Source organism: Schistocerca serialis, chromosome 5, assembly GCF_023864345.2.
Source record: "Schistocerca serialis cubense isolate TAMUIC-IGC-003099 chromosome 5, iqSchSeri2.2, whole genome shotgun sequence".
Taxonomy (NCBI): Eukaryota; Metazoa; Arthropoda; class Insecta; order Orthoptera; family Acrididae; genus Schistocerca; species Schistocerca serialis.
Genome location: NC_064642.1, coordinates 729,019,356 through 729,038,872, shown reverse-complemented (window position 1 = coordinate 729,038,872; position 19,517 = coordinate 729,019,356). Strand labels below are relative to the sequence as shown.

General features: G+C 36.8%; 1 protein-coding gene across 1 annotated transcript; it reads left to right on the top strand.

Annotated features, from left to right (window-relative positions):
* Positions 1-7,239: 7,239 nt before the first annotated feature.
* LOC126482195 (valacyclovir hydrolase-like) lies at positions 7,240-8,041 on the top strand. The gene has a single exon (XM_050106174.1). It carries the CDS (start codon positions 7,355-7,357, stop codon positions 8,039-8,041), a length of 687 nt encoding a protein of 228 aa, XP_049962131.1. The 5' UTR covers positions 7,240-7,354.
* Positions 8,042-19,517: the final 11,476 nt, after the last annotated feature.

Below are 19,517 nucleotides of genomic sequence, written 5' to 3'. Positions count from 1 at the left end.
AAATGATGTTGCTAAGTTTCAAGTTCCTCATCTATACAGTAGATCTATGTCTTCTCCTGTTCCACCTTGAAAAAGTAAGTCTACAGTTCTCAAGTCCAAAATGATGCATTTAAATCAGTGTTTATGAAGTTACTGTTGATCGCTTAAGCACTGCAGATAAGCTAGCTGGAGTATGAAAACCTACCAAATTTAGGGAAATCTTTAGCCCAGCATACAGCCCCTCCTCCCTATCCCACCTCCAACACGCAGAAATTTGTGAAACCAATTTTTTATCAGTTTCTTTTGGTGGTGGTGGGGGCAAGGACATAACTGACAAAAGACATATAAAACTGGACATTACTACAACTCCATACATTCTTGTTGCAGTAAACAAATTTAGTTTACTACAGCTGTACTATTATGTTACATTAAAAAATGTACATTCTGATGAATAAATTATTACTCTGTCAACCACCACACTGAGAAGTGTGTGCTGATCAAGCACACAGAACCTAAGTGAAACTCACATCTATTACAACAGTAACTTCAATACGTGAGGTCTTGGCAACCACCAATAACCAAAGAAACTACTCCTATGGCATACTATGATCTTGACTCTAGTCTCTAAGGTTGTGTGTTAACTTTCACATATGCTTCTGTTTACATATTGTGTTTCTTCAACAATAAAATGAATTTTGTATCCACAGTAGTGCCAGCTCACATCACTATTGAATCTGTTTATTTTTTCATGAATTATTAATTTCATCTTTTGTACTACCATTAGAGTAGATTAGATTAGATCAGATTAACACTTGTTCCATAGATCATGAATACGACACTTCGTAATGATGTGGAACGTGTCAGGTTAATAAAAGATGTCTGTACAAGATATTACAGTACACAAAATATTGCATGACACTAATGTTTACGTTTTTTCTTTTCCCTCCCTAAATTTATATCTCAAAATTCAGCCAATGGGTAGAAGGAGTTGTCATCTAGAAATTCTTTTAATTTATTTTTAAATGTTGGTTGGCTATCTGTCACGCTTTTGATGCTGTTTGGTAGGTGACCAAAGACTTTTGTGGCAGCATAATTTACCCCTTTCTGTGCCAAAGTCAGATTTAACCCTGCATAGTGAAGATCATCCTTTCTCCTGGTGTTATAGCTATGCACACTGCTATTACTTTTGACCTGGGTTGGATTATTAACAACAAATTTCATAAGTGAATATATATACTGTGAGGTTACTGTGAGAATTCCTAGATCCTTAAATAGATGTCTACAGGATGACTGTTGGTGGGGTCCAGCAATTATTCTGATTACACGTTTTTGAGCAATGAATACTTTCCTACTCAACGATGGATTACCCCAGAATATGATGCCATACAAAAGCAAGGAATGAAAGTAGGCATAGTAAGCTAATTTACTGAGATTCTTATTACCAAATTTGCAATAACCCTAATAGCATACATAGCTGAACTCAGACGTTTCATCAGACCATCAATGCGTTACTTACAGTTTAACCTCTCATCAATGGACACACCTAAAAAAATTTCGAAAATTCTACCTTAGCTACAGACTTCTGTTCGAAGTCTATATTTATTACTGGAGTTGTGCTATTTACTGTACGGAACTGTATATACTGTGTTTTATCAAAATTTAAAGAGAGTCCATTTGCTGAGAACCATTTAATACTTTTGTGAAAAACATCATTTACAATTACATCACTTAGTTCTTGGTATTTGGATGTTATTACTATACTTGTATCATCAGAAAAAAGAGCTAACTTTGCATCTTCATCAATGTGGAATGGTAAGTCATTAATGTATATCAGGAACAGTAAAGGACGTAAGACCGAACCCTGTGGGACCCCTTACTTGATAGCCCCCCAGTTTGAGGAATCAGCTGTTGTTTTAACATTACATGAACCACTTATTTCAACTTTCTGCATTCTTCCAGTTAAGTATGAATTAAACCATTTGTGCAATGCCCCCCTCAAACCATAATGATTTAGCTTATCTAAAAGAATTCCATGATTTACACAATCAAAGGCCTTTGAGAGATCACAAAAAATACCAATGGGTGACGTCCAGTTATTCAAAGCATATAATATTTCATCAGTGAAAGCGTATATAGCGTTTTCTGTTGAAAAGCCTTTCTGAAAACTAAACTGACATTTTGGTAGTACTTTATTTTTAGAAATATGGGAGGCTACTATTGAATATATTACTTTCTCAAATAAATTTGATAGAGCTGTCAGAAGAGAGATTGGGCAGTAGTTGTTGACATCCGACGTATCCCCCTTTTTATGCAATGGTTTTACAATGGCATATTTCAGTCTATCAGGGAAAACACCCTGCTCCTTACTCATTATTGACCAACAGGCAATGGATCACCTAATGTCTAGAGCCTTGGATCCTGCTTTTCGTACCTACTTATCAGACTTTGATTTTGAAGCAAAGGCAATCTAGACATTGAAAGGCCGGCTACACTTGATTGTGGAACTACAAGCCATGCCAGTCTTCATGCAACAAACTTAACATCATCTGCACCACAATGGTAGGATTCACATATGACAGCTCCATTCCAAATAGCAGCATATGTTGGCTGCCAACGTATGCCACCCCAGATCACGGCCTACACCAGTTGATGCAGGAATTCATACCACAATCTTTCATCTCAATGCATCTACCATGTATGTCCACATCCTACCCACAGCAGAAGCAGGACAATTATTCCAGACTCATGCTGTAAGGTACTGATAGGCATTCAGACCTACCAACTCATCCTTCAATAACCACAATTGCTCCATCCATGTTTGCAGGTAGTTTTTTCATCCATGCCTCCTGTGTCATGCAACACATGTGAGCAGCACCTCACTATCCCCCCAGCCCCTCCCCATACAGCAATCTTGGGTGATGTATCACATCTTCATCCCAGTTCATTTGATGTCATCAATCAAGATTTTACAGAACAGCCACCTACACCACAGCCTCCTCTGCAACATATGGCAGTACAACTGCTGGGTATGCAATGTGTTCCTGGGAGCTGATTTCCCAAGTTGTCTCAACTACTAAAGGAAGTCTTCTACATCTACATCACCATAGATACTGCTGAAGCCACCATATGGTGTGTGGTGGAGGGTACCCCATACCACACTAGACATTTCCTTCCCTCTTCCACTCACAAATAGAGCATGGAAAAAATGACTGTTTGTGTGCCTCTGTACAAGCCATTATCCTGTAATCTTACCTTCATGCTCCTTATACTAAATGTACACTGGCAGCAATAGAACCATTCTGGCAGTCAGACTCAAATGCTGGGGCTATAAATTTTCGCATTTTGAATTTTTTGTTTGGGAATAATTCTCAAACACACTGATGAATAGAAATAGTCATGAGCTTCAGTTAGGAAGAAAACTTGTACTATGAGAGCACTTGGTGAACTGTAAGCCAACTTTTGCTCAATGAATCTGACAATTTAATATCAGTTTCAAGTTTATACACTGAAAAAGTTTTCTCTCAGTTTATGTCTTTACTAATCTGTTATTCAGCTTGAGGCAACATACAGTTGGTGGCTGCTCAGCCACAGATCTGATTTGAAAAGCCTTAAGCAAGACTGTCTATCTTGATGGGCACCACATAGTAAGAGCTGAACTATACTCTTGGCAAGATATCCATTGTATGTCTTGTCTCTCACTACTAGCCTGATAGTCTGTCTTTACTACTTTGGTCAATAGCATGTTTAACACCAATCTTCAAACAACGGAAAATACAGCCTGGAATAATGACAGCTCTATGAAAACGATAGTTGCTACTCACCACACAGTGGAGATGTTGAGACACAGATACATACAACAAAATTGTCAAACAAAGCTTTCAGCGAAACAGGCCTTACACACACACACACACACATACACACACACACACACACACACACACACACACACACACACACACACACACACACACACAAAGTCTTGCCTTGACAGCCAGAGGCTGTCGTCATGTGCTTGTGAGTTGCAAGGAACTCACATACATGTGAACACAGTCTCTGGCTGCCAAGGAAAATGAATGCATATTTACAACATTTTCTTCTAGATATGTTCAGTTTGGTTTGCCATAACATTAATATATTACCAGACACATTAATTTGGCACAGATGGTAAAATATAACAAAATGATCTTGGGTAAAGGCCATGACCTATCCTTAGTAGCCATCCCAGAAAGTTAGAGTGATGGCAGAGAAAGTTTTGTTGTGCAAACCAGTAGTCATTCTGGTATGGTACTGGATATGCAATGTATTTCTGAAAATTAATCAAAGGTACATTGAATGCATTAGTGAATATTTTTTTTACTGAAAATGGCAGTAATGGAAAGAACAAACATAAGTAGAGCAACATCACTATATGTCAAATCAGAAATCAATTAAATACATACAGATTAGTAACATGAATTTTGTATGTAGCGTACACCACTCTGTCACCAATGAGTTGCAAATAAAATCTCCAATGAAGTACCCAGGAGTAGAAACCCCTGAATTCGAGCAAACATTAAGTTGTCAAATGGTGAGCATATGATCAGCTAATCTGATCATATATTCCATTCACATTGTAAGTGGTGAGTTGGAGATAGTTTACCAACAGTCATTTTTTCGGTGCATCTTCAAGGCATTAAGCATTGTAACTGCACTTCCACAATATATACATTTACTAATGAGAATTGACATAAATAAACCCTTACAATTTCAAATAATAGTGACTTCTGCCACTCACTCATCGTATTCTGTATATTGTTCCAAGAAGGTGAACTTACAGGGCTATAGAACAAGTAAAGATAAACATTAATAAAAGATAACCAAACATAGGTTAAGTCATATGCTACATTAATAGTAAACTGTCACAATACTACTTAATACTAGTCCTGTTTATGCCAGTTAAATATGGTCTAGTAAATTATAAAGAAACCTGCTGCTACTTCAGTTATATTAGGTAGCTGCAGGCCATCTTATCAGGAACTAAATATTTATTTGATTAATCAGGCATTTACCATAGAAAACAGTAACCTAAATATGTCACTACACAAGACAGTTTACAACAAGCTACTTGCCATCCAGCTTAAGCAGAATCTAATCAGTGGAAGGAGTTGCTAATGAGGTATGTTTTAAATTTTCTTTTGAATGGATAACCAATTACTTGCTGCATGTTAGATGGGAGCTTCTCAAATATCTTCACAGCATAGTACATAACTTCCTTGTAAATCAGAGGTAAGGTTGCTAATTTTACACAAAAGTTATATTTATGTCTTGTATTGATAATGCAGATCACAGATCATCCTGAACTGATTTTTCACAGCCACACTAAGCCTTGGCTAATATAACTCTGTGATTGTGGCAGTGGCTAGGTGTCAGCCAACTCCAATTCTTCCTTGGCATCTATGTGTCCAGTATAATGACGGATATTCCAGGCACCACACAACTTTCTCAGGCACTATAGGATGTACAGGAAGGGGAGAACCAAATGTTGCCCTAACCACCACCCCCCATTGATGTACATCCAACTGCCACTGACAATGACAACAATAAAAATAATCTGGATGTATGTTTTGCTCCTTTTGCATCCCATATGCAGTTAGTGCTCATTTTAAGTGTGTGCAATGTTGTATACAACCAACAACCCTGCTCCACCACTTCACCATGACTTTTCACAAGCCAAAAATTTACTTTACTGAAAATTTAAAAAAGGTTTAAAAAAAATATAATAACTGCTTATCACTAACTGTGCCAAATGCTCACAAAAATATTCAATAATAACCACAAAAGTTTTCTACTATTTTCCCACTAATATAATTTGACAGGTACCAAAAAAATTTCAGCCGTTAAGGTCTTTCCATTATAGATGTGGGAAATTGACTGTGATTAATAAAAGTTTGCAGAATTTACAGCAATCAACCACATTTTGTACAATTTTTCAATCTTTATTTACCATGACCAGTTTTGAATCACTATCATCAGATGGTACATACTTATTACACGTTCACAGCATTGTTGGAGCTGTGCAGCTGTGCCCAGACGTGAACTGTACTTCTCACCACAATCAGTGCACATATGTTTCATTCCCACATCTTGCTGTAGCTACATGACCTTCACAATGCTCCAGAAATGCAATCTGCTGATAAATTACTTGTCAATTTAAAACAGGTCATCGGAAATAAAAACTGAAGAAGAGAACCAAAGGTGATGGCTTCCAGAAACTTTTACTCAGTTTTAAATTTGACCTGAAATTGCTTTTCCTGGCAACTCCGGCTCTGAAGATAGATATTTAACAAAAACCTTGTAGCACAAAAGACTAAAATGATTGCTTGTGCTATTAAGAAATAGATGTAAGTGTTCCTTAACAGTAACATGACCAATGACAGAGACCAGTATGTTCATTATTATTACTTTTCAGCCAGTGAGCTAGCTGGTAATCTATTAACGGCTAGGCATAAATACAATGAAGAGGCACAGTGTGTGTGTGAGTGCGTGCGTGTGTGTGTGTGTGTGTGTGTGTGTGTGTCTGTATAAAAACAAAGATGATGTAACTTACCAAACGAAAGTGTTGGTATGTTGATAGACACACTAATAAACACAAACACACACACAAAATTCAAGCTTCATCAGGAGAGAGGGAAGGAGAGGGACAGATGAAAGGATGTGTGTTCTAAGGGAGAGGGTAAGGACTCATTCCAATCCTGGGAGTGGAAAGACTTACTTTAGGGGGAAAAAACGTCAGGTATACACTCGCACACACACACACACACACACACACACACACACACACACACACACACACACATATATATCCATCCGCACATATACAGACACAAGCAGACATTTTTCAAATAATAGAGGGAAACATTCCACGTGGGAAAAATATATCTAAAAACAAAGGTGATGTAACTTACCAAACGAAAGCGCTGGCAGGTCGATAGATACACAAACAAACACATACATACACACAAAATTCAAGCTTTCACAACCAATGGTTGCTTCATCAGGAAAGAGGGAAGGAGAGGGAATGATGAAAGGATGTGGGTTTTAAGGGAGAGGGTAAGGAGTCATTTCAATCCCGGGAGCGGAGGAGCAGAAAGACTTACCTTAGGGGGAAAAAAGGACAGGTATACACTCGCACACGCACACATATCCATCCACACACACACAGACACAAGCAGACATTTGTAAAGGCAAACAAACAGATTGAACTCTCGTAGGTCTTTGATTATCACAGCCTGATATGAACAGCTTTTAACAGGAGGTCGTAGTAATTGTCTGAGTCTCCAGAGGTTGTGAAAAATCACCTGTTACTTGGCAAATAGTAAATAAAACAACGGACAACATGTTTTTTAGACACATATTGACAAAAGCACTTTGCGGTTGCCACACAGGACTGACACAAAAGTATGGTAACAGTAATAAATTTATCTTTAACTGCTATAGCACGGTTACGAAGGAACAAAATGTTATTGTTGGAGAACAAGTTATTAACTATTTGAAGGTCGGTACGGGACAGAATCATTTATTGCTTCTACTGGGGGCCCTAGGTTCCATTTGGACTGATTTTAAGCCACAAGTAGAAGGTGGCTCAGGCCAGTCAAAGTACACTATTATAGCATGGAATCCTCCAGGCTATGGGCACAGCCAACCTCCTCCACATGACTTCCCACCAGATTTCTTCTTCAGGGATGCAACTTGTGCAGCCAAGCTCATGGAAGTACTGAATATCAACAAATACTCACTTCTGGGATGGAGTGATGGAGGTATCACAGCACTAATAATGGCCGGCAAATATCCCCAAAATGTCAACAAATTAATTGTTTGGGGTGCAAATGCTTTCATCAGTGCTGAAGATGCTGAAATTTACAAAGGTATCCATGATGTTAGTGCAATGTCAGAACACTATCGGAAACCCATGGAAGATCTGTGTGCGGTAAAAGGATTTGCAGACTTGTGGGCTGCATGGGTGGATACAATGGTACACATGCAACGTGAGCAGGAAATATGTTTTCAAGAATGGGAAACATAATGTACACTTGCGATATGCAGAAGATTTCAACAAGCTGGTAGAAAATTTCCTTGATGAATAAGTAACTGTTATTACAGTTGCACTGTATAAAACATATGGTCATCCTATGCAGTTTCACTTGTTGTAAAGTGAAAAGAATTTTAATACAGTGTATTAAATGTATTTTATTAGCGTTTTAAATATTTGAAAATTATATATATATGTATAATATAAAAATATAAGACTGATGAGAAAAAAAAAGCCCAAACTCTTTGCCTTTACGAATGTCTGCTTGTGTCTGTGTATGTGCGGAGGGATATGTGTATGTGTGCGAGTGTATACCCGTCCTTTTTTCCCCCTAAGGTAAGTCTTTCCGCTCCTCCGCTCCCGGGACTGGAATGACTCCTTACCCTCTCCCTTAAAACCAACATCCTTTCATCTTTCCCTCTCCTTCCCTCATTCCTGACGAAGCACCATTGGTTTGAAAGCTTGAATTTTGTGTGTATGTATGTGTTTGTTTGTGTATCTATTGACCTGCCAGCGCTTTCATGTGGTAAGTCACATCATCTTTGTTTTTAAATATATTTTTCCCAAGTGGAATGTTTCCCTCTATTATATATATATATATATATATATATATATATATATATATATATATATATATATATATATATATATATATATCGTGTGACGAGGGGCTCCCGTCTGGTAGACCGTTGGCCTGCTGCCTGTCTTTCGATTTGATGCCACTTCGGTGACTTGTGTGCCGATGGGGATGAAATGTTGATGATTAGGACAACACAACACCCAGTCCCTGAGCGGAGGAAATCTCCAACCCAGCTGGGAATCGAACCCGGGCCCTTTGGATTGACATTCTTTCGGGCTGACCACACAGCTACCAGGGGCGGACGACACAGTGTAAAACCAATGTAATCTTGATAAAAATAGATCAGTGAACTAATCAAATCACACAAACTATCCCAGAAGAACAAACTATTATAAAAGGTAGATTAGCATAACTGAAATTTGTGACTCCACCGACATGTTTTGACCAGTAATTTCATCACTGTGACGTACACTTCTGTTTCAACCACATACAATATGGTGACCATGACGTCTCTCATTGCACCTACGAACAAACATAAATAACATATGGAGTGTTTAACCCCAGCAACAGAATGAAACGAACAAGATAACCAAATGAAGAAGGGGGTTTTGGGTGGGGACAAACTAAGTATATGACAGTAAGAATAATGAAATCACTAAAGAGCAAATATCCATCTAAAAATCAAGCTCACAAAATTCTCAGAATTTAACACAAAAAAATTGCAAAACTGAAAACTATTGGTGTTGTAAATGTTGCATGACCTATACATCTCAAAAGAAGAATACAATACCAGTAAACCAACACCACAATTTTCTGCTGACCTACCTAGTTCCTCAAAGCCCTTGATACCAGAACCAATGTACAACTCTAAAACATGATGTTGCAAATATCATATTGTCCATATACCTCAAGCGAAGCACTAGATATTATGAACATTCACACAACTCCAAAATCAGATGACAAATTTCATTTGACCCATATGTCACCAAAAAATGAAGCTCACAGTACTAAAACCAACACAATCAAACTCTAAAATCCATTATCCACACTTTCACTTACTCTCTCTAAAGTGATGTCCACAGTACAACAAACATCACTGAGCTCACGTGACTAATATCAGAAACGTATTTTACCAGCAATCGTAGATCAATACCCAGAACACCTACCAATCACAATCCAACACAATTACCAAACATAAAGAAGGAAAACCCCAAAATTCATTACCAATTTCGATAAACCTCCCCAGTTTCAATATACACAAACAACTATAAACAACAAAATCATGTCGCAGATAGAATTTCACACAAAAGTGCTCAACATCCCCCAATTCCCCTGCATACACACAAAAATGTAAAAAAAAAAGAAAATCATCCACCACTAGTCCAACTAACTGTAGGAACTTTACCACAGCCACCATATCATTGCCCATTGCAACAATCTATGACCTACTCATAAATATCTGTATCTTATTCACAACTGAAGAGAAAAGAAAAATAATATTAAATCTCGGACCATAAGGAAATCTTGACACAAATATTTTCAAATATAAAAATAAATCCATCATCCACAATATACTAACTTAAAGTACCTCACCAGTAAACCAGCATGGAATCTTTCAATATGAACCAGAAATATACAATTCGTATGAAACAGCTCACTAACAAATATCCAGCACAAGAGAGCATCACCAAATACTACAACACATCATCTGCAAACCAAACAGGCTCAAAAATATGAAGTCTCACCATGTCATTACACAACACATGTAATGGGACATTCAGCTCTAGAACTTGTTTTCCTCAACAGTAGTTATTGATTCCAGAATTATTTTTCAAATTTTGCACAGATCAGTATTATCTCACCTGCTTTTCAGAAAAGATTCATATAATTTTATACACAGTATGTTTCATTTCAAACTAAAATTTGTGAAAGCGATTACTTTATTTTGGATGTTATAATCAATAAATACTGCTTCTGAATGAAGAGTTAAAATAGTATGCCCCTTTTTTAAAACATTTGAAATTACAAATTATTTCGTATGCTTGAAATTTCTTTTGTTAATTATACAATCTAGTAATGTTTACTATGTTTCTTTCTGGATTCATTTATAAAAATAATAATCAAAACTAATAGAAATTCATTTGTCATGAAAAATTTAAAACCCTTTAGAATACTGTTATTTCTGCTGAGTGGGACAGTAGTAAGCAAGCCTCTGGTGTGATCCTACATATTTTTGTATTTTGTATGAAGAATGTAATTTTGTCTTTGTTAATGTGAGAAATCAAAAGACTGGATGAGATACTAAAATGCAACAAAATATATTAACATGACAATAAGAATTCTGCAACAACAATCTTCAAATTTATTTAGATCAGTTCAACTACGGGGACGTAAAATGTGAGAATTTCAGCTTCAAGTGTTAGAACCCTAGGCAAAAAGAACAGGAGCCAACTGTATGTGAAACGATAAGTAAAATAGGAAGTTTATTATAATCTTTGCTCCTCTCAAACCTTCATAACAGACTAATGTGGACAATAGCTGCAAGTAGGAAGGAGGGGTAGATTACACACATCACAGTTATGTCAAGGGTCAAAACAGATTGGTGTGTAATTACCACCTGATCCTGTGCGAATAACCCTGGTCTCAAGTAGTAAATAGGTAATAGACAGTGATTGCCAAATGGAAAGAACACTGGATTAAATTATCTACAATAAAGTTTAATTACTTTTGAAACATTTGTTCAGAGTGTGTGAATTTGGTACTACCTAAAAACCTCAGTACTGCCTGCTTTGCACCAAGAAATCTTTGATTCTGTACTGGCCCACAAACAGGACAGACAGCATACGTTTATTCAATCTGTCCTACAGCATTTTCTTTTTAAGGAGTTCAGCTAAGATCTAAAAACTGTCCATTCTAACACTGAAAATGTTATACTAACATCCCAAAGCATTTACTCCCTGAAGTTAATTCTGATTAATAATAAAGAGTGAATTTGGTAGACACAGACTTGATTTACGATTTTCTTAATATCGGCCAAGACATTCATATAACACCTTACCTGCAAATTCAGCATCTTGTTTTAGAAATGCAAATTTCCGATAGTATCTCCAGTTTTGCTGCATGTCTCCTTATCAAATGTTACTCTTAAATTTTTCACTGATAAATGAACTTTGTGGTTACCATATTTAAAACTAAAGACAAGAGACAATACTGAAATTTCTGGCCAATGAGCCTAGAATGAGTAGTTGCGACCACATGAAGTTTTAATCGACTGAGGTTTAACCCTATATTCTGTGCACACTGTGATATGACTAATTCCCACAGGTCAGTAATGACATTCTTGATAGTTGTCTCAAATATCATACAGTTCTTGAGTACATGTCATTGATGCACAGTGATAAAGGTTTGTGGCTTTTCTCTGTTGTTGTTATTGTGGTTTTCAGTCTGAAGATTGTTGTGAAGCAGCTCTCTTCACTACTGTATCACATGCAGGCATCTTTGTATTATTACTGCAACACACATCAATTTCATATTTCATAGAAATTTTTACTCTCCCGCCCCCCCTCCACCCAAACACACGCTTCCCACATTACCAAAGCAATTATTCCTTGATGCCTCAGTATATGTCCTATTAACTGATCCCTTATTTTAGTCATGTTGTCCCACAATTTTCCCACAAGTCACCTCAGTGCTTCTTCATTAGTTAACCTAGTTTGCTAATTTAATCTATAGCACTCTACTGCAGCACCACATTTTGAAAGCTTCTATTCTCTTATTGCCTAAACTGCTTCTATACAACACTGCACTTGAGATAAATATCTTCCAATAATACTTCTTAACATAAAAATTTGTATTCTATTCTAGCTGATTTCCCTTACTCAAAAATGCTTTTCATGCCTACTGCCAATATGCATTTTATATCCTCCCTACTTCTACCATTATCAGTTATTTTGTTGCCCAAATTGTGAAATTCATGTACAACTGTTAGTGTATCATACCCAAAGCATCACCTGACCTAAATTGACTACTTCTATTGTCCTCATTTTACTTTCCTTGATACTCATTTTACAAGCTCTTTTCTAGGCACTGTTTACTCTGTTCATCCACTCTTTCAAGCCCTTCACCATGTCTGACAGGATAACAATGTCATCAGACTTTATTTCTTTTGTCTCAACTGTAATTCCTTTTTCCAAATTTCTCCTCGTTTCCTTCACACTTTGATCAATACACAGATTGAATAATATCAGGGATAGATTACAATCCTGTCTCACTCCATTCTCAAATACCTTTCCCCTTTAATTTCCCGCAGAACTGCAGTCTCTTGTTGAAAGATATACATTGTCGCAATAATTTAGGGAAACCACATAAAACCAAATCAGGATATTCCAATAGAGATTAGAACTCACATCCTCCTGACCACATGGCTGATCTCGCAAATATAGCACAATTCCAGGCGTGCAATACCGTTTTCCTTATACATTCCTGAAAAGAACATTCATTCATTTCTCAACACTGATCACTGCAAACATTACATACACTATATTCACATTATTTCATCATGTAAGAAGCTAGTGCTACACCATTCATTCATTTTTGAGCACTGTCGCTGAACACACTATGTATACCATACACAACTGGTAACTTAAATGCTGGTAAACAATGTATTGCTTCAGATTCCATGTACAGTAGAGCCCTGGTAAATCGAGTATCAGTATTTCTAGGTTCTGTGTAATTTGAGCTGGTACTATGAAAATTATAATTGTACATAAAACTAGAGTAAGAACCAGTTTTCATACGTTGTCCACATGTATGTTTTATGCACTTTCGAATGTGATACATTTTGAACTTTCTTCCAATTTTCCATGTACAGGTAAAACTGCCCCACTTAGGGTTTTAATTCATAATGGACTGAAATAACCTTGGCCTCAGATTGCTAATGCATTTTTACTACAGATCTACTTGTACCATTAAGTTTCAAGGAGTGTGCTTGCTCTTTCTTTGTCGAGCCTTCACTAATTGGGACCACATGACAATCAGTTGTACATTGCATACCATCCTTACTGTGGCCCCTATTGTTGTGTCTACTCAGCAACAGTGTTCCTTAAAATAAAGTATGCCTAAATAACTATACAGAACACAATTTACAACTTAATATTTTTATACATACCGAGTTGATTGTGTAGTAACATTGTGACAAAGCAAGCTGGAATGATTTTAATTCCCTTCTCATTTCGCCATCTGCCTCCTTAAATTCGTTTTATTACTTTGAGTATTTACCATTATCATATGTGAATATAATCTGCATTTTCATAAAAGAGAAAGGCTAGTCCTCAGTTTTAAAAGAATATAACACCAGATCTAATTTTGTGCTTAGTTTTATGTATGTAATTGATTTTCTATTTTATTTCTATTCCTATTTAGTATCTTTCTTCATAGAGTGAAATCAGTAATTATTTCATAACTTAAATTTTATTGTTGACATGTAAGCTAATATAGATTCTGTACTAATTGTGAATGTTTGGGAGACAAAACAATAGCATTCTTAAAGGATCTATTGGCTCTATTCGAAAACACGGTAGAAAAACCAGCCCTTCATTAATTCTGTTGTTATGTCAAAAGTATTGTTTACATAACTATATATGTTAATTTCATCATTTAAACAAATAATTTGGTCTAAATCTTTTAGTAGAAGAAACTCAAGACGGATTTTTCAGTGTATTCGATTAATTTAATGAGTTAAGTTTCAAATGTAATTTCTATAAATTAAACATCAAACAATGTGTAATTTCAGAACCTATTATTGTGAAGATATATTAGAACCCAACATTTGGCCATGAGTCAGTCAGTCCATGGCTGAGGTTCAGAGAAGAAACCTGTGTTAATTAGAGCAAGAGCAATGTGTCAACTTAACGGTGGAATAAGTGTTAAACAATTAGGCCTTGTGTAAAAACAATGACAGTGTCCACTCCATATGTACCTTATTATTTTTCAAGAACTGGGAACTTTATTGTTAGGTTTTACCGCTCATAGGTGTTCAACAGGAAACTATTGTATCAGAATGTGGAGGATTTCCTGCAAACTATTAATGAGGCTTAATGAAAGTTAAACAATAGTGGACTGGCCATTAACTGTGCATTAATAACAGGGGGTTGTGAACAGTGAAATTAAAGTACTGTGAAGCACAACTGTGCACCTGTTGGCTACACTATTTAAAGTAGTCAATGTCAGAATCCACTACCCATTTTTCAGCCAGTGTAGCAACGCAGTATGTCAACACCAAGGACAACAAAGGAGGTAAATAAAGTGGGTGGAACTGCTACAACATCTGTACTTTAGTTAGCCAGACATACTGTGTACAGTACATGTATAACTGTGTGTTTCTTAACGTTTTAATCTGTCGATAACAATGAGCTTTAGGGGTAAGAGAAAATTTATGCTATTGAATGGAGACTGGAGGCTCTGAAAAGACTACACAAAAGAGGAACATTAAAAAATACTTGCTGCTGAGTATGGAATCATTGAAGTGGCAGTTGGAGACAGGCATAGAATCAGAGACAAAATTGAGAAGTTTCATCATTTCAGTGGAAGTCTATAAAGAAATCTGTGTATGAATAAATAAGTGCAACATTGTTTCTTTTGGTTTGTTCAATAAGCACAAAAAGGAATTCCTATTTCAGGATCTATTCTGTAAGAAAAAGCTATATTTTTAAAAATGAGTTAGAGAAAAGTGAGGAAACTTTTACTGCAAGTTCAGGATGGTTGGACAGATGGAAGAAGCAATGCAGCAAAACGCATCTTGAAATTTGTGGTGAAAACCTTTCTGTGGATTCTTAAGCTGTTACACAATTTTGTGAGAAATGAAGAATATTTATACAAGAAGATAATCTTACTCCAGATCAACTGTATAATGGTGATGAAACAGGGCTAAATTATAAAACACATCCATCTAAAACTCTAGCCTCAAAAGTATGAAAGACTGCCCCAGGCTACGAAAAACAGAGAGAGAGGTTAACAGTTCTTGCTGCATTCTATGCAAGTGGAGACCATAAACTGATGCTGCTGGCAAGAGAGAAGTCTGCTAAACCGATAGTTTAAAAGGAAAAACATCACTGCTTCTGCACTACCTGTTCCATACGTCAACCAAAAATCTGTTTGGATGGACAAAAATATTTTTAAAAAGTGGTTTTCTGAAGACTTTGTTCCAGAGACCAAGTGATACCTAAATGAAACATGCTTGCCTTGCAAAGCAGTCCTAATGTTTGACAAAGCTATTTAATAAGACATGGCTGGAAAATAGCAGCAAAAATTATTGACAGAAGAATAGAAAAATTGGTAGAAGCTGACCTTGGTGAATATCAGTTTGGATTCTGGAGAAATGTAGGAACAGGTGAGGCAATACTGACTCTAAGTCAAGGAAAGACAAATATTTGTGTTTATAGCATTTGTAGACTTAGAGAAAGCTTTTAACAATGTTGACACAAATACTGTCTTTTCAATTCTGATGATAGCATGGGTAAAAATACAACAAATGAAGAGGTATTTACTACTTGTACAGAAATCAGATGGCAATTATACAAGCCAAGGAGCATAAAGGGAAGCACTGATTGGGATGAGAGTGACACAGGGTTGTATCCCATCCCCATTGTTATCCAAATTGTATATTGAACAAGGAGTAAAGGAGACCAAAGAAAAATTAGGAGTAGGAAGTTCAGGGAGAAGAAATAAAAACTATGATAATTGCCAATGACATTGTAATTCTGTCAGAGACAGCAAAGGACTTGGAAGAGCAGTTGAACAGAATGGACAGTGTCTTCAAAAGAGTGTATAAGATGAACATCAACAAAAACAAAACAGGGATAATGTAATGTAGTCAAATTAAATCAGGTGGTGCCAAGGGAATCCGATTAAGAAATGAGATGAATTTTGCTATTTGGGCATAAAAAGTAACTGATCATGATCAAGGTAGAGGGGATACAAAATGTAGACTGGCAATTTCAAGAAAAGCATTTCTGAAGAGAAACATTTATTAACATTGAATACAGATTTAAGTGTTGTTAAGTCTTCTCTGAGTATATGTGTATAGAGTATAGCATTGAATGGAAGTGAAACATGGGCAAAAAACAGTTCAGGTAAAAAGAGAATAGAAGCTTTCAAGATGTGGTACTGCAGAGGAATGTTGATGATTAGGAAAGTTGAATATGTAACTGATGAGAAGGTTGTTGTTGTAGTTGCGGTCTTCAGTCCTGAGACTGGTTTGATGGAGCTCTCCATGCTACTCTATCCTGTGCAAGCTTCTTCATCTCCCAGTACCTACTACGGCCTACATCCTTCTGAATCTGCTTAGTGTATTCATCTCTTGGTCTCCCTTTATGATTTTTACCCTCCACGCTGCCCTCCAATACTAAATTGGTGATCCCTCGATGTCTCAGAACATATCATACCAACCGATCCCTTCTTCTAGTCAAGTTGTGCCACAAGCTCCTCTTCTCCCCAGTTCCATTCAATACCTCCTCATTAGTTATGTGGTCTACCCATCTAATCTTCAGCATTCTTCTGTAGCACCACATTTTGAAAGCTTCTATTCTCTTCTTGTCTAAACTATTTATCATCCGTGTTTCACTTACATACATGGCTACACTATATACAAATACTTTCAGAAACGACTTCCTGACATTTAAATCTACACTCGATGTTAACAAATTTCTCTTCTTCAGAAACGCTTTCCTTGCCATTGCCAGTCTACATTTTATATCCTCTCTACTTCGACCATCATCAGTTATTTTGCTCCCCAAATAGCAAAACTCGTTTACTACTTGAAGGGTCTCATTTCCTAATCTAATTCCCTCAGGGTCACTCGACTTAATTCGACTACATTCCATTATCCTTGTTTTGCTTTTGTTGATGTTCATCTTATACCCTCCTTTGAAGACTCTGTCCATTCCGTTCAACTGCTCTTCCAAGTCCTTTGCTGTGTCTGATAGAATTATTTCTTCTCCATGGATTTTAACACCTACTCCAAACTTTTCTTTTGTTTCCTTTATTGCTTGCTCAATATACAGATTGAATAACATCAGGGATAGGTTACAACCCTGTCTCACTCTCTTCCCAACCACTGCTTCCCTTTCATACGCCTCGACTTTTATAACTGCCATCTGATTTCTGTACAAATTGTAAATAGCCTTTCACTCCCTGTATTTTACGCCTGCCACCTTCAGAATCTGAAAGAGAGTATTCCAATCAACATTGTGAAAAGCTTTCTGTAAGTCTACAAATGCTAGAAACATAGGTTTGCCTTTCCTTAATCTTTCTTCTGAGATAAGTCGCAGGGTCAGTATTGCCTTACATGTTCAAACATTTCTGCAGAATCCAAACTGATCTTCCCTGAGATCAGCTTCTACCAGTTTTTCCATTTGTCTGTAAAGAATTCGTGTTAGTATTTTACGGCTGTGACTTATTAAACTGATAGTTCAGTAATTTTCATATCTGTCAACACCTGCTTTCTTTGGGATTGTAACTATTATATTCTTCTTGGCGTTTGAGTGTATTTCGCCTGTCTTATACATCTTGTCACCAGATGGTAGAGTTTTGTCAGGACTGGCTCTCCCAAAGTTGTCAGTAGTTCTAATGGAATGTTGTCTACTCCGTGGGCCTTGTTGTGACTAAGGTCTTTCAGTGCTCTGTCAAACTCCTCACGCAGTATCATATCTCCCATTTCATGTTCGTCTACATCCTTTTCCATTTCCATAATATTGTCGTCAAGTACATTGCCCCTTCCACCTTTCTACTTTCCCTTCTTTGCGTAGAACTGGGTTTCCATCAAAGCTCTTGGTATTCATGCAAGTGGTTATCCTTTCTCCAAAGGTCTCTTTAATTTTCCTGTAGGCAGTATCCATCTTGCCTCTAGTGAGATAAGCCCCTACATCCTTACATTTGTCCTCTAGCCATCCCTGCTTAGTCATTTTGCACTGCCCGTCAATATCATTTTTGAGACGTTTCTATTCTCTTTTGCCTGCTTCATTTACTGCATTTTTATATTTTCTCCTTTCATCAATTAAATGTAATATTTCTTCTGTTACCCAAGGGTTTCTACCGGCCCTCATCTATTTACCTATTTGATCCTCTGCTGCCTTCAGTATTTCATCCCTCAAAGCTAACCATTCTTCCTCTATTGTATTTCTTTCCCCCATTCCTGTCAATTTTTCCCTTATGCTCTCCCTGAAACTCTGTACAACCTCTGGTTCTTTCAGTTTATCCAGGTCTCATCTCCTTAAATTCCCATCTTTTTGCAGTTTCTTCAGTTTTAATCTACAGTTCATAACCAATAGATTGTGGTCAGAGTCCACATCTGCCCCCGGAAATGTCTTGCAATTTAATACCGAGTTCTTTAATCTCTGTCTTACCGTTATATAATCTATCTGATAACTTTTAGCATCCCCAAGGTTCTTCCATGCATACAACCTGCTTTCATGATTCTTAAACCAAGTAGTAGCTATGATTAAGTTATGCACTGCACAAAATTCTACCAGGCGGCTTCCTCTTTGATTTCTTAGCCCCAATCCATATTCACCTACTATGTTTCCTTCTCTCCCTTTTCCTACTCGTGAATTCCAGTGACCCATGACTATTAAATTTTCGTCTCCCTTCCCTACCTGAATAATTTCTTTTATCTCATCATACATTTCATCAATTTCTTCATGCTCTGCAGAGCTAGTTGGCATATAAACTTGTACTGCTGTAGTAGGCGTGGGCTTTGTGTCTATCTTGCCAACAATAATGCATTTACTATGCTGTTTGGAGTAGCTTACCCATACTCCTATTTTTTTATTCATTATTAAACCAACTCCTGCATTATTTTGTATTTATAGCCCTGTATTCACCCGATCAAAAGTC